The sequence below is a fragment of the Scardinius erythrophthalmus genome (genome assembly GCF_964197995.2).
Source record: "Scardinius erythrophthalmus genome assembly, chromosome: 3".
Taxonomy (NCBI): Eukaryota; Metazoa; Chordata; class Actinopteri; order Cypriniformes; family Leuciscidae; genus Scardinius; species Scardinius erythrophthalmus.
In genome coordinates, this window is record NC_138223.1 from 58,498,428 (window position 1) to 58,513,739 (window position 15,312).

At 40.0% G+C, this 15,312-nt stretch overlaps 2 protein-coding genes across 2 annotated transcripts; both read right to left on the reverse strand.

The window, feature by feature from the left end:
• Positions 1 to 3,284: 3,284 nt before the first annotated feature.
• LOC308688893 (microfibril-associated glycoprotein 4-like) lies at positions 3,285 to 4,370 on the reverse strand (the record flags this gene model as incomplete). Its single annotated transcript, XM_081362331.1, has 5 exons — positions 3,285 to 3,541; positions 3,631 to 3,798; positions 3,889 to 3,985; positions 4,066 to 4,269; positions 4,365 to 4,370. The coding sequence occupies 5 exons, from the start codon at positions 4,368 to 4,370 to the stop codon at positions 3,285 to 3,287; spliced, it is 732 nt and encodes a 243-aa protein (XP_081218457.1).
• Positions 4,371 to 12,929: 8,559 nt separating this feature from the next.
• Positions 12,930 to 14,027, reverse strand: LOC308687986 (microfibril-associated glycoprotein 4-like; the record flags this gene model as incomplete). Its single annotated transcript, XM_081360802.1, has 5 exons — positions 12,930 to 13,198; positions 13,288 to 13,455; positions 13,546 to 13,642; positions 13,723 to 13,926; positions 14,022 to 14,027. 5 exons carry the CDS (start codon positions 14,025 to 14,027, stop codon positions 12,930 to 12,932), a joined length of 744 nt encoding a protein of 247 aa, XP_081216928.1.
• Positions 14,028 to 15,312: the final 1,285 nt, after the last annotated feature.

Here is a 15,312-nt window from a genome sequence, read left to right on the forward strand (position 1 = left end):
GGACGGGTCTCTGCGACCTTGTATTGACTACCGGGGGCTGAACAGCATCACGGTAAAGAATACTTATCCTTTGCCGTTGATGTCTTCAGCCTTCGAGAGGTTGCAGGGAGCGTCCATCTTCACGAAATTGGATTTACGTAATGCTTATCATTTGGTCCGCATCAGGGAGGGGGATGAATGGAAGACCGCTTTTAACACCCCCAGGGGGCACTTTGAATACTTGGTCATGCGCTTCGGGCTGTACAACTCCCCAGCGGTCTTCCAAGCACTTGTCAACGACGTGTTGCGAGACATGGTCGATCAGTTCATATATGTCTACCTGGATGACATATTGATTTTTTCTTCGTCTCTCCAGGAACATGTGCAACACGCATGTGCAACATGTGCAACACGCAGCCGAGGCTGCGTTTGCCAAACTGAAGGGTTGCTTCGTTTCAGCCCCCATTCTGATAACCCCTGATCCATCACGTCAGTTCGTGGTGGAGGTCGATGCGTCAGAGGTGGGGGTAGGTGCAGTGTTATCCCAGCGTTCCTCCTCAGACGATAAGATGCATCCTTGCGCGTTTTTGTATCATCGTTTATCCCCTGCGGAGCGCAATTATGACATTGGCAACAGAGAGTTATTGGCAGTCAAGTTAGCATTGGAGGAATGGCGCCACTGGTTAGAAGGGTCGGGGGTACTTTTTATCGTCTGGACCGATCACAAGAACTTGGAATATATTCGGACAGCTAAAAGACTAAACTCCAGGCAGGCTCGGTGGGCTCTTTTTTTCGGTCGTTTTGATTTTACTCTCTCGTACCGCCCGGGTTCCAAAAACATCAAACCCGATTCTTTATCGCGTATTTTTGACCGTTCCGAACGCCCGTCTACTCCCGAGTGCATTTTACCAGAGTCTCTATTCGTCTCTACACTCACATGGGAGATCGAATCGAAGGTCAAGAAGGCCTTAGAAGGGGTAACGCCTCCGACTCGTTGTCCACCGAATCGTTTATTTGTGCCTGAGGGTTTACGGTCCAGCGTGATTCAGTGGGGACATTGTTCCAATGTGGCTTGCCATCCAGGAGTTAATCGCACTAAATTTTTGGTCAAGCAACGATTCTGGTGGCCTCTCATGGCTTGTGACGTTCACAATTTTGTCTTGGCTTGCTCAGTTTGTACCACAGGTAAGACTTCCAATCGCCCTCCAGATGGGTTACTTCAACCGCTGCCGGTGCCTTCGAGACCCTGGTCCCATATCGCTCTAGATTTTGTCCGCCTCAATCTTCCTCCAGTGTACAGGAGGATTCATCCCGTCTTTCATGTGTCCAAAATTAAGCCCGTTTTTTTTGCTCGTATTAATCCGCCAGTTCCGGTTCCCCCCCGCCGCGACTCGTAGATGGGGAACCTACTTATTCGGTCAGTCGTGTCCTGGACTCAAGGTGGAGGGGACGTGGATTTCAGTACTTGGTGGACTCGGAAGGTTACGGTCCGGAGGAGAGGAGTTGGGTACCGGCTAGAGACATCCTGGATCACTCCCTTATCGATGATTCTAATCGGCAGGTAAGGGAGCCTGGGAACGCCAGGAGGCGTTCCTAGGGGAGGGGGTACTGTCACGGTTCATAAATCCTATGCCTCTTTCTTGTCTCGTGTTCCTGTTGTTGTATGTTGCGTGCTGATTGTGTGGGCGTGCCGGCTGATCAGCACTCATCAACAATCAAGTTCATCACTCCGTCACCAGCTGCAGCTCATCTCAGCACCTATATATACTCACTCAATTCTCATCTCCTTTGTCAGATCGTTGTATGTGGTTCCCGGTGTGTGATCTCGTCATGTTCCAGTCTCGGTGTCTCCTCGTTCCTGTTCGTGTCCCCGTGGATGTTCACCCTGGATTTGTCACGTCACGTCATCACCCTTCATCACGGCACATCTGACCATCGAAGTCCCTGCGCCACTACCCTGTTTCGCTCTGGACACTATCTATCATCAACTTGTTTACAATAAAGAGAAAAGAGTTTACTTGCATTTGCTTCCGTGTTTCTATCATGACAATAATCTTGCTTCAATTCTTACGTCAAATAAGTCAAGTCAAGTCATCTTCATTTATATAGCGCTTTTAACAATGTAGATTGTTTCAAAGCAGCTTTACAGAGATAAACGTATAATTTAAGGTACCAGAGATTGTTTTGGCTTTATAGCGGTTCTTTAGTAAAGTTATTTTCTAGCTAAGGTTAGTTATGATTGATTCGCTTCCGTCGCACCGATCATTTGTTCTTAAATTAGGGGCCGCTAAGACGACACCACACAATTCTCTCTACACAAACTTTAAACGCAAACCTGTGAGAAACGCTTATGGCGTTCACATGCACATTAAGAATTGGTTCTATAGTTATGTGCATTTGAATATATGTATATATATATGTACGCAGGTTTGTAATTCCCTACAAACCAAGCCTAAACAAAGTACTGGTGTTTCCTTATAATTTTTGATACAGAATTTTATTTTATTTTTATCAATTTGGGGTAGATACGCGAATTGAGTTTCCCGACAACGCTTTATCTGTAGAGTGGTAAAGGGATCCTCCATAGGGAGAGGAGAACACCAAGTATGGATCCTCAATTTACATCTCAAAGTAAATTGAGATGTTCTCTGTCCATACAATAAAAACATGTATGGCCTATATAAACACATACACACACCTAGCTACAGTAACAGGGAATGTTTAATTTCAGGAATTTTTTTGGAATGCTCAGAGAACATTAAAAAGTAACATTTTCATTTTTGCAATTTGATAAAATTTTATGTTTCCTTAACGTTTGCACAACCAAGAAACATTTCCAAACCAGGAAAATCTGCTGGATGCAGCAAAATGTGGTGTAAGACTTTTGCTGACAAATAAACAGGGATATCTGTGTTAAGAAAAACGTACACGTTGTTTCTTTAGGATTGTATTTATAGGGAAAGTAAATCAGTTTATGAACAGTTTAACTGAATTCCTCATTTACTGTTTCTGAGGTCTATTGTGAAGATAAACAAATCCACATCAACACATAATGCTTTTCATTGGAGTTTTTTGAAGTTTATTGTTGATTTGTTTCAGTTGTAGATTTAAAAGTGAACCAAAACAAAAAAGAAAATAAATTGATGAGATTACACAAAACAACAGCCATATATCCCAAGTTACCATATATCTTATGGTTTACTAAGTTTCACAGTTAACAGAGGAAAGGAAACCCAAAACCTTAATTTGATTGTTTTGTTTTTTTGTTTTGTTTCTAAGAAACTCCGTAATGTTTCTTCAAATGTCTAAGACAAACGTCTGATCTTCATGCTGATGGTTTTCATACCAACAGCGTAATTACTCTTCCAGTGGTACCAAACATTTCCAATGGCGAAATGGGTGGGATCTTCCCCCCCTAAATACACACCGTTGGGGTTTGTACTGTGACAGGCTCTGTACCAAAATCCCCCGAGATACTGTTTGGCACAGTTATTCGCCCAGGAGTCTTGGTCTTTGTCAAAGGTGGAGAACTTCTGTCCATTATGGCTAGATAAAGAGTCGCCTGCAGAGAAGAAGAGCATCATTGAGGACATCAGGTGCACATTTACTCAACTGAGTGTGATTTCTTGAATGTGAATGAAAGTGTCCTACCAGCTCCTCCATCCTTGAACCCTGAAACCTGCAGTTTATACCCGTCAGATTCAGGACCCACAGAGAAGGACGAGTACAGAGCAAAACCAATCCTTCCAGTGAAGTCCTCCAGATCCACTCTCAGCATGTACTTTCTGTTACGTGTCAGCTGGTACATGTTCTCCAGTCCTGTTCACACACACACACACACACACGAAGAACATGTTCAACCAAACACATGATCATCCACACAAACGGACACACACTGTGAGATCTTACCCAGCCAGTATTCGCCCTCGGTTGCCCCGAATCCTCTCTTGTACTGATTCCACGGCCGATAGAAATTCACACTGCCGTCCATTCTCCTCTGAATCACCTGTGATGGGTTTATATAGAATATATGATTCATAATGTATGTTCTGATGTGTGTTTGATGATCTAAAGTCACATTCGTACCGTCCATCCTCCGTTGTCTTCATCTTTCCTATCTGAGACCATGTGACAGTAAACACAGACAGGAACGTCTCCTGCTGGATAGATGGAGAAAATCCCACTGACTGAGTCTCCTGATTTATAGACATCAGAACAGTCGACCGGCTTGTCTACAGGATTGCACTCACAGCCCAATAAAACAGGGATAAGAGCCACCAACAATAACATCTGCACGAGAGAGAATGAGGTGAATATCAGTCTGAAATCAAGGTGGAAACCATCTTAAAGAATCTGACTGACAAAAAGGAAACAGAAAAACTTACTGCCATCTTCTTAATCTGTCCTCAGTAGATCACAACAGAGATGTTTGTTTCTTTTAAAAAAAAAAATTCTTTACTCAGACAATTTGTAGAGAATAATGTCCAGAGAAGCTTTGGAGAGCAAACCAGCAACTCACCGTCTGTGTTTTCCAGTTGGAGACGATACAAACGCTCCTTTAAATATCTGATGTTCATGCTCCTCCTCAGTGTCAAAATCCATTTGAAGCAATGTTTTAAAAAACATTCTTTTTGCAAATTTAAGAATCAACCAAAATGTGAAAGCATGGGAATTCCCAGTTCCTGTTATTTATAAACCATTGGTATGCACAGATAAATGTTCCTAAATACAGCCCACTTAATCACAAATAATCTTAAAATCGTGGAGTCCACCAGCAGAACATTAACAATTGTTCCTCAATAACAAATTTACCAGCTGTCCATAAATACTCAAACCACACAAATAAAAGATCACAGATTAACTGAGTTAGACCCACACAAGTCTGTGACCTAAAGAAGTCAAACATGCATGAGTCAGTTGTACTGGAAGAGGATTTACTAGGTGAACGACCATGGAAACACTCAAACATGACATTTCAAATCAATTTCATTCGAATGTTAAACATTGAATATAATCTCAGGACTTCAGGCGATCAGAATCTTTCATTCTTACACACTTCCTCATCTCTGATTTGGTGACTTACCTTGGTTGTTGTTCTACAGGGAAGCATGTTGGAATATTTTGCAGTGTTTGGAATATATACGAGTGCTGAAGTTTGTAAGTTTGAACATACAATTGTACATGCAGCGTTATAATCTCAGACAGACTGTAACGACAATGCGTAGAAAACCAACCACAAAATAATCTTCTTCCAGAATATTAATTCAAACAGAATATTAATTCAAGATTTGGTCAGGACTTCTATCCTCATCCATCTTGTCACGGGATCCAGGCGCCGACCAGCCTGACTAATTACACCCCCAACACTAACCAAATAGCTGGTCAATACTAAGCTTTGTTGACAAAACGCTGACTGTTTAAGAGAAAGACAGAGACCAAGGTCTCACACAAGAGTCCTCACATTCCAGGGTCAAATCACCAATCCGGGGCCATAAAATCAGGCTCCAGCTGGTCTACGCTAACCAACGAAAACCCCCAACTAAGAACTTTTATGAGCCCAGCCAAAGGAAGAACTTGTCAATGTGAGATAGCTTGGAAAAGAATGATTGGTTCAGAGTGACACAACTCGAGCCCACAACATTCCAGCCCCCTTCCTCCTTAACCCTCTGAGGTCGGCAAACGCGCCGGCGCGTTTTGCTGGATTTTCTCCACATTGTAGCACTATAAACTTAAATTACTCCGTCATTTATGGTCATACAGAAAAAAGAAAAATATAAAAATTATCTGTGATATTTCTACTTTTGTATGTGTCCACTTACAATCAAATCAAAACATTGTGCTTTTGTAAAATAAAGAAAATAGACAGGGTGTGCGTTCTGCCTCTCCGTCGCGGTGAACTTTTTTTTCTTGAGCACGTCTATAAACTGAAACAAAACTCAGCGAATACTTGTCACACATTTATGAGCCATACACCTTTATAAACATTTAAGTGTGTACTTTTAAATGATCGGGTTCAAAACGAAAACCAATATTTTCTGTTTAAGGAATTTGTATAAAACCAACAAGATGTCCAGCTTCTCAAATGCTTGCTCATTACAGTTAATTTGGCCACGCCCACTCACACAAAAGATATTCACATGCAAATCTCCACATGGAACGCGAACGCGCTCGTTACCTCAACAACAAAACACCAAAACACTTCACTTCACTTTTCGTTGAGTTTGAAAGACGCGCCAGAGCTTACATTGGATTTAGGCTACCTCAGAAGAAGCAGAACGCGATTTGAAGACAAGAAAGATTTAAGGTAAGAAATGTTTACATATTAGTTTGTTATTGTCGCATAAATGTCACATTGCAGTTCAACTGTTGCTAGATTTATGGGGACTATTATAATATTTAGACCCGTGTTTACTGTTAGGCCTACTGTGTTTGTGGATATCTGGTCAAACGTAGATATGTATGGTAACCATAATGATTTATATGTGAGCGCGATCGCGTTTGAATGTATCAGATTTTGCAGCGCAATCGCGTTTGAATGTATCATTTGAAAATTTGAAAAGCAAAACACACCAAACGGCTTCATGTTTTTACTATTATCTCGTTTCATATCATCATAACGAATGGAAACATTTGAAGTAACATGATAATCAATATATTTTTCTCTAGCTTGGTTGTTACTGAAATATTTTGTAAGATTTATACTGCTATCTATTGTTATTATTATTTTACCCAGCACTGCGCATAGCTTATGCCTACAAGGCACAACAAACCTGGTGTTCATTATATTATATATTGTTGGAAACATTTGTGTGTGTGTGTGTGTGTGTGTGTGTGTTTGTATTTTGTGAATTTTAAAAAGCAATTTTAACCAGAAAAATCTAATATTTATTTGCAAAATCTTGCAGGCCTTTCTCTTGATATCAGTATGTTCACTTTTTTTTCAGGGCCCAGATGCCACTGAGTCCTGCCGACTTCAACATTCACATGAGTCTCTGGAACATGAACATGGTAAAGTGAAAATCAAACACCTTGGAAATGAGAGGTATTTTACAATGTTTTTAGGAATGGCACAAAGGTCTCTGTCTTTCAATAAGTGCTTTTTTGCCATTTGTTGTGTCTATTTGGATTATGTTGTGTAAATAAATCCAAACAATCTAAAAGCCATTCTTTTTTAAATCTCCTCATTTACAGTATTGTGCAAGGTTGCTCAGAATGATAGGGGCCCTTATAGCTCCTAATAGGGCCGTTAGGGGAGTGTCTTTGTCTTTCTCAGGTGAGAAAAGCCATACATATTAATGAGCTGTCGAATAAGGCTTATTCATACAAAACACGTCGTAAAAATTTTAAATCAATATATTGTCTTCTCTGAATGAGCAGTCAGGGTGATTTTCACATAGTTTTAGAGCAAATATTCTAGGCTACGTGATACAATTTTCAAAAGTCTTGTAAAGAAATAATTAGTAGGGGTTTCATGACCTTATTTCTGTGAGAATTTTTTTTGTATTTTCACAAACCACGCATAAATGTCATTATCTCAAAACTGCAAACTTTTACATACATGCTGTTGATATATTATTGTAGCAGAGTTTGTGCTGAATACAGTGTAATTAGACTTTAGCCATGAAAATGTCACAAGTAACAGAAATAACCAGAAATGTCAGAGCATGTCAGAACACCTCCAGGGCCCAGAAAACAGCTCAGACCTCAGAGGGTTAAGGATTTCTGAACGAACAAACCAATTCTCTTCTGAGATTCTTCCTACAGTATGCGTAAAACTCATTCAAGAACAATTTTCAATGGACTCTTTACATCATACATCAAAGCATCATACATCATTCTATGTGTTTCTACGATATATGTGTCCATTTAATATGCTTTAATCCCATATAATTCATGCAATTGTTATAATTATTAGATGTTTGAATGAAAGTGGGTTGTGTTTCATATCAGTATGATCGTATGCCCGAGATTCAAAAGATGGCTTGAATGATATCTGTGTAATAGGTTTTGATCTTCTTTTAATTAGAAATCATGTCTAAACTGGCCTCTGTTCTCTCTGCTTAACCCCCTGGGGTCGACGGTATCGCCGGCGATACCAGCTCGCTTTTTTTCAGTTCAGTTCAAAAGAAATTCATTTTGCTCTGTGGACTTTGATATTACAAGCAAGTTTCATACATCAATCGATTCTGTTAAATGTGTATTATTTTTGTGTATACTCACAATAAAAACAAAGTGTTGTGCTTTTTGCCAAATAAAGAAAAATAAACGTGATGCGAGTTCTGCCTTCTCTCTCTCAGTGAAGACCATTCTGAAACGCGTCCGAAAATGAACTGTAACTCAGCGAATACTCAGTCAAACAGACATACAGATACACAGACATGAAGCTTGAATTATATGCTTTTAAATGAGGTAATTTATATAAAAAACAAATATTCTCATCTTGTGAAATCTGTATTAAAAGAGAGCGATCCCAGTCGAGCTCATTAGAGCTAATTCAAAGGTAATGTGACTCCGCCCACGGAGAGCGCGTGCTATTCAAACGCAAACTACTGAGGCAATCCAAGCAAACCTGTGAACGCCCCCATCTCAGCTCGAGAAAACAAGTTTATTCAGATCATTGTAGCCTACGTTTTTACACCATCTGGCAGCGCCAGGGCCGGAGTGGGGCCACTTTTCAGCCCTGGAGTTCATGCCCAAGACCGGCCCACTTTTTCCACGGTGGAATTCCAAATTAGCACTTTTTCCAATTTGGATAAATGAAGCAACAGTTCAGTTGTTACTATTGTGTAGTTGGTATTAATACCATAGTTCAACAAATAATGTAAAGGTTAAATAATAATTCACTTAGACTTTATAAGAAGCAATTGCGATTTTATATCACACAATTCAGACTATATCTCGTAATTCTGTATTTCTGACTTTAAAAAGAAGCAATTGCAACTTTATTTCACGCAGTTCTGACTTTATATCTTGCAATTTCTGACTATAAGAAGCAATCGACTTTAATTCACACAATACTGACTTTATAACACGAAATTGCGACTTTATATCTCACAATTTTGACCATCTCGCAATGCTGACTTTATAACACGCAATTGCAACTTTATTTCAGGCAATTCTGACAGTTATATCTCGCAATTCTGACAATTGAGACTTTATATCACGCAATTCTGACCATCTCACAATGCTGACTTTAACACGCAATTGCAACTTTATTTCAGGCAATTCTGACTTTATAACACGCAATTGAGACTTTATTTCAGGCAATTCTGACTTTATAACACGCAATTGAGACTTTATTTCACGCAATTCTGATGTATTCCGAAATGTAAACTCGCAAGTGTGAGATAAAAAGTCGCAATTATCTTTTAAAACGTTTTATTCTGTGACGCAAACAAGCTTCCATACCTCCTGGCCTCTTCCTCCCAGCCATCCTCCCTGACGCGTACCGTTACGGTAGGGCCGGCCAGGCGCGGTAGGCGCCGGCGATGCCGTGGACCCGCGGCCGCAGTAGCCTACCTAAAACGTTTTGGAAAAGACTGGCTGTGGACCCAACCAACTCTATAGTAGGGGAGGGGAGAACTCCCTCACATGGTACAACCCATGCAGAGGCTGCGCGCTGCAGTGTCAGAAGGCGGAACGTGTAATGTTACTAACGTGACATTGAAATGTGAAAAGAAAAAAAAAAAGAAAAATCCTTGACCGGCCCAAAAGTGAAGCGGCCCACCGGGAATTCTCCCGATTCTCCCGATTACCCAATCCGGGCCTGGGCAGCGCTGTGAGAAACATTAATAATGGAAAATCTACCTCAGAGTGCGGGTATTGCAGGAGAGAGGATCCGAATATGTAGTAAGTTTTTTTTCCTTCTCAAGTTAATCGCGTTTCTGTGAATGAATGAACGGCAGCCGCAGAGATGCGCGCTGTTTATCACAGCTCGCAAAAAGACAGTTTAAATTTAAATTGCGTCTCTGTGTGAATGAATGATGATGTTTTAGCAAACTGTATTGCTATACTGAGCAGTGGCGTAGCCACGAGGGGGCCTGGGTGGGCCTAGGCCTCAGATTTCTGATGGCTTAAAATAAAATAATAAAAATAAGAAATTTTTGATGTGTTAGTCTAATTGATAGATTGATCAATCAAAATACTGCGCGGTAAAATGCGGCTGTTTTCAAACTTGATTTGACGTGTTGTGCCTAACCTACGCTGTCATCTTCGCGTGAGAGTTCATGCGGTGAATGGCAGCGTTGTGCAAAGTACAATATTACGCACGAAAATATGAGCGAGAAGGAGAAAATATGTCATCTACATCTGAGTATGATTTAGCTTACTACAAGATGACAGCGAGTGAAGCGGCTAGGAGACAGAAACGCACATATTTCATCACAGAATAGCGGTGAGACTTCGACTCAGATCGGCACATTGCGCAATGACTTGTTTGCAATTGATGAACCGCCTTCACAACCAGTGATGACCACATTTCCTGTATAGCCTATATCTGTTGTATATGAAGAGTTTGGTTTCAAAACGCGATAAATTCATTATGATTAATTTTGAGTAATAATGTGTTTTCTTTACCAAGAGAGTGGAAAGATTAAAACCACTATTTTTTGTTATCAAAATTATAAATCAAATCGATGGAGCTCCAAAGACAACAACGCGTTCAGACGCGACGCATGCGCATTCGACAACAGGAAGTGTTTCGAACATCAAACAACATCACTTCAGATCATCAAACACACATCAGAACATACATTATGAATCATATATGCTATATAAACCCATCATAGGTGATTCAGAGGAGAATGGACAGCAGTGTGAATTTCTATCGGCCGTGGAAAGAGTACAAGAGAGGATTCGGGAATGTGGAGAGCGAATACTGGCTGGGTAAGATGCGTAGTTTTTTTATCTGAATATCTGGAGTTTGTAAATCCACCGAGGTTTTCAGTCTTTAGTATCACACTGTGAAGTCTGAGGTCTTCATTATTTTAAGCTGTTTTGAGCATTTTAATGAATAGGTACGATTTTAAAACCGTTTCAACATGAATCAATATTAAATGTCAACACTGATGTGGTGATAAGTCTTGTAATCAGTGGTATGACTCTTTCCGTCTAGTTTGAACTTGTTCACCTGTCTTGGCTAAAAGTTGCTTTCTATAAAACTGTGTTAGTGGGCTAAAAATAATCCATATGCAATTATTTACTCCTGTGGTAAGTAGGCATATAATAAAAGGGCTAAAGCACAGTTAGCCCGTTATTATCTCAAAATAAGCCCTTTCAGGATGATAAAAGACCTCTACACTTCAGGTCAGTCCTAATCAAGATGTCAGGGTTTATTTTGTGATAAATACCGCCTGATTGTACTTTATCCTATACTTGGTGTTCATGTCCAGTGATTTGGTTGAACATTCTTTGTGTGTGTGTGTGTGTGTGTGTGTGTGTGTGTGTGTGTGTGTGTGTGTGTGTGTGTGAACAGGGCTGGAGTACATGTACCAGCTGACACGTAACAGAAAGTACATGCTGAGAGTGGATCTGGAGGACTTTGAAGGAAGGAAGGGTTTTGCTCTGTACTCGTCTTTCTCTGTGGATTGTGAAAAGAGTTTGTACAAAATGTATATCCATTCATTACTGTAAGCTATAGCCTAATATGTGAGCACATGGAAAACAGAATCCCTACAGGACTTGTTTATTAGTGACAGTAGTCTTTAAGTGTTAATAAGAGTATAATCTTGCTTCAATTCTTCGTCAAATAAGTAAAGTCAAGTCATCTTCATTTATATAGCGCTTTTAACAATGTAGATTGTTTCAAAGCAGCTTTACAGAGATAAACGTATAATTTATGGTAACAGAGATTGTTTTGGCTTTATAGTGGTTCTTTAGTAAAGTTATTTTCTAGCTAAGGTTAGTTATGATTGATTCGCTTCCGTCGCACCGATCATTTGTTCTTAAATTAGGGGCCGCTAAGACGACACCACACAATTCTCTCTACACAAACTTTAAACGCAAACCTGTGAGAAACGCTGATGGCGTTCACATGCACATTAAGAATTGGTTCTATAGTTATGTGCATTTGAATATATGTATATATATATATGTACGCAAGGTTTGTAATTCCCTACAAACCAAGCCTAAACAAAGTACTGGTGTTTCCTTATAATTTTTGATACAGAATTTTATTTTATTTTTATCAATTTGGGGTAGATACGCGAATTGAGTTTCCCGACAACGCTTTATCTGTAGAGTGGTAAAGGGATCCTCCATAGGGAGAGGAGAACACCAAGTATGGATCCTCAATTTACTTCTCAAAGTAAATTGAGATGTTCTCTTTCCATACAATAAAAAAATGTATGGCCTATATAAACACATACACACACCTAGCTACAGTAACAGGGAATGTTTAATTTCAGGAATTTTTTTGGAATGCTCAGAGAACATTAAAAAGTAACATTTTCATTTTTGCAATTTGATAAAATTTTATGTTTCCTTAACGTTTGCACAACCAAGAAACATTTCCAAACCAGGAAAATCTGCTGGATGCAGCAAAATGTGGTGTAAGACTTTTGCTGACAAATAAACAGGGATATCTGTGTTAAGAAAAACGTACACGTTGTTTCTTTAGGATTGTATTTATAGGGAAAGTAAATCAGTTTATGAACAGTTGAACTGAATTCCTCATTTACTGTTTCTGAGGTCTATTGTGAAGATAAACAAATCCACATCAACACATAATGCTTTTCATTGCTGGAGTTTTTTGAAGTTTATTGTTGATTTGTTTCAGTTGTAGATTTAAAAGTGAACCAAAACAAAAAAGAAAATAAATTGATGAGATTACACAAAACAACAGCCATATATCCCAAGTTACCATATATCTTATCGTTTACTAAGTTTCACAGTTAACAGAGGAAAGGAAACCCAAAACCTTAATTTGATTGTTTTGTTTTTTTGTTTTGTTTCTAAGAAACTCCGTAAGACAAAGGTTTGATCTTCATGCTGATGGTTTTCATACCAACAGCGTAATTACTCTTCCAGGTGTACCAAACATCTCCAATGGCGTAATGGGTGGGATCTTCCCCCCCTAAATACACACCGTTGGGGTTTGTACTGTGACAGGCTCTGTACCAAAATCCCCCGAGATACTGTTTGGCACAGTTATTCGCCCAGGAGTCTTGGTCTTTGTCAAAGGTGGAGAACTTCTGTCCATTATGGCTAGATAAAGAGTCGCCTGCGGAGAAGAAGAGCATCATTGAGGACATCAGGTGCACATTTACTCAACTGAGTGTGATTTCTTGAATGTGAATGAAAGTGTCCTACCAGCTCCTCCATCCTTGAACCCTGAAACCTGCAGTTTATACCCGTCAGATTCAGGACCCACAGAGAAGGACGAGTACAGAGCAAAACCAATCCTTCCAGTGAAGTCCTCCAGATCCACTCTCAGCATGTACTTTCTGTTACGTGTCAGCTGGTACATGTTCTCCAGTCCTGTTCACACACACACACACACACACGAAGAACATGTTCAACCAAACACATGATCATCCACACAAACGGACACACACTGTGAGATCTTACCCAGCCAGTATTCGCCCTCGGTTGCCCCGAATCCTCTCTTGTACTGATTCCACGGCCGATAGAAATTCACACTGCCGTCCATTCTCCTCTGAATCACCTGTGATGGGTTTATATAGAATATATGATTCATAATGTATGTTCTGATGTGTGTTTGATGATCTAAAGTCACATTCGTACCGTCCATCCTCCGTTGTCTTCATCTTTCCTATCTGAGACCATGTGACAGTAAACACAGACAGGAACGTCTCCTGCTGGATAGATGGAGAAAATCCCACTGACTGAGTCTCCTGATTTATAGACATCAGAACAGTCGACCGGCTTGTCTACAGGATTGCACTCACAGCCCAATAAAACAGGGATAAGAGCCACCAACAATAACATCTGCACGAGAGAGAATGAGGTGAATATCAGTCTGAAATTAAGGTGGAAACCATCTTAAAGAATCTGACTGACAAAAAGGAAACAGAAAAACTTACTGCCATCTTCTTAATCTGTCCTCAGTAGATCACAACAGAGATGTTTGTTTCTTTTAAAAAAAAAATTCTTTACTCAGACAATTTGTAGAGAATAATGTCCAGAGAAGCTTTGGAGAGCAAACCAGCAACTCACCGTCTGTGTTTTCCAGTTGGAGACGATACAAACGCTCCTTTAAATATCTGATGTTCAGGCTCCTCCTCAGTGTGAAAATCCATTTGAAGCAATGTTTTAAAAAACATTCTTTTTGCAAATTTAAGAATCAACCAAAATGTGAAAGCATGGGAATTCCCAGTTCCTGTTATTTATAAACCATTGGTATGCACAGATAAATGTTCCTAAATACAGCCCACTTAATCACAAATAATCTTAAAATCGTGGAGTCCACCAGCAGAACATTAACAATTGTTCCTCAATAACAAATTTACCAGCTGTCCATAAATACTCAAACCACACAAATAAAAGATCACAGATTAACTGAGTTAGACCCACACAAGTCTGTGACCTAAAGAAGTCAAACATGCATGAGTCAGTTTTACTGGAAGAGGATTTACTAGGTGAACGACCATGGAAACACTCAAACATGACATTTCAAATCAATTTCATTCGAATGTTGAACATTGAATATAATCTCAGGACTTCAGGCGATCAGAATCTTTCATTCTTACACACTTCCTCATCTCTGATTTGGTGACTTACCTTGGTTGTTGTTCTACAGGGAAGCATGTTGGAATATTTTGCAGTGTTTGGAATATATACGAGTGCTGAAGTTTGTAAGTTTGAACATACAATTGTACATGCAGCGTTATAATCTCGGACAGACTGTAACGACAATGCGTAGAAAACCAACCACAAAATAATCTTCTTCCAGAATATTAATTCAAACAGAATATTAATTCAAGATTTGGTCAGGACTTCTATCCTCATCCATCTTGTCACGGGATCCAGGCGCCGACCAGCCTGACTAATTACACCCCCAACACTAACCAAATAGCTGGTCAATACTAAGCTTTGTTGACAAAACGCTGACTGTTTAAGAGAAAGACAGAGACCAAGGTCTCACACAAGAGTCCTCACATTCCAGGGTCAAATCACCAATCCGGGGCCATAAAATCAGGCTCCAGCTGGTCTACGCTAACCAACGAAAAACCCCAACTAAGAACTTTTATGAGCCCAGCTAAAGGAAGAACTTGTCAATGTGAGATAGCTTGGAAAAGAATGATTGGTTCAGAGTGACACAACTCGAGCCCACAACATTCCAGCCCCCTTCCTCCTTAACCCTCTGAGGTCGGC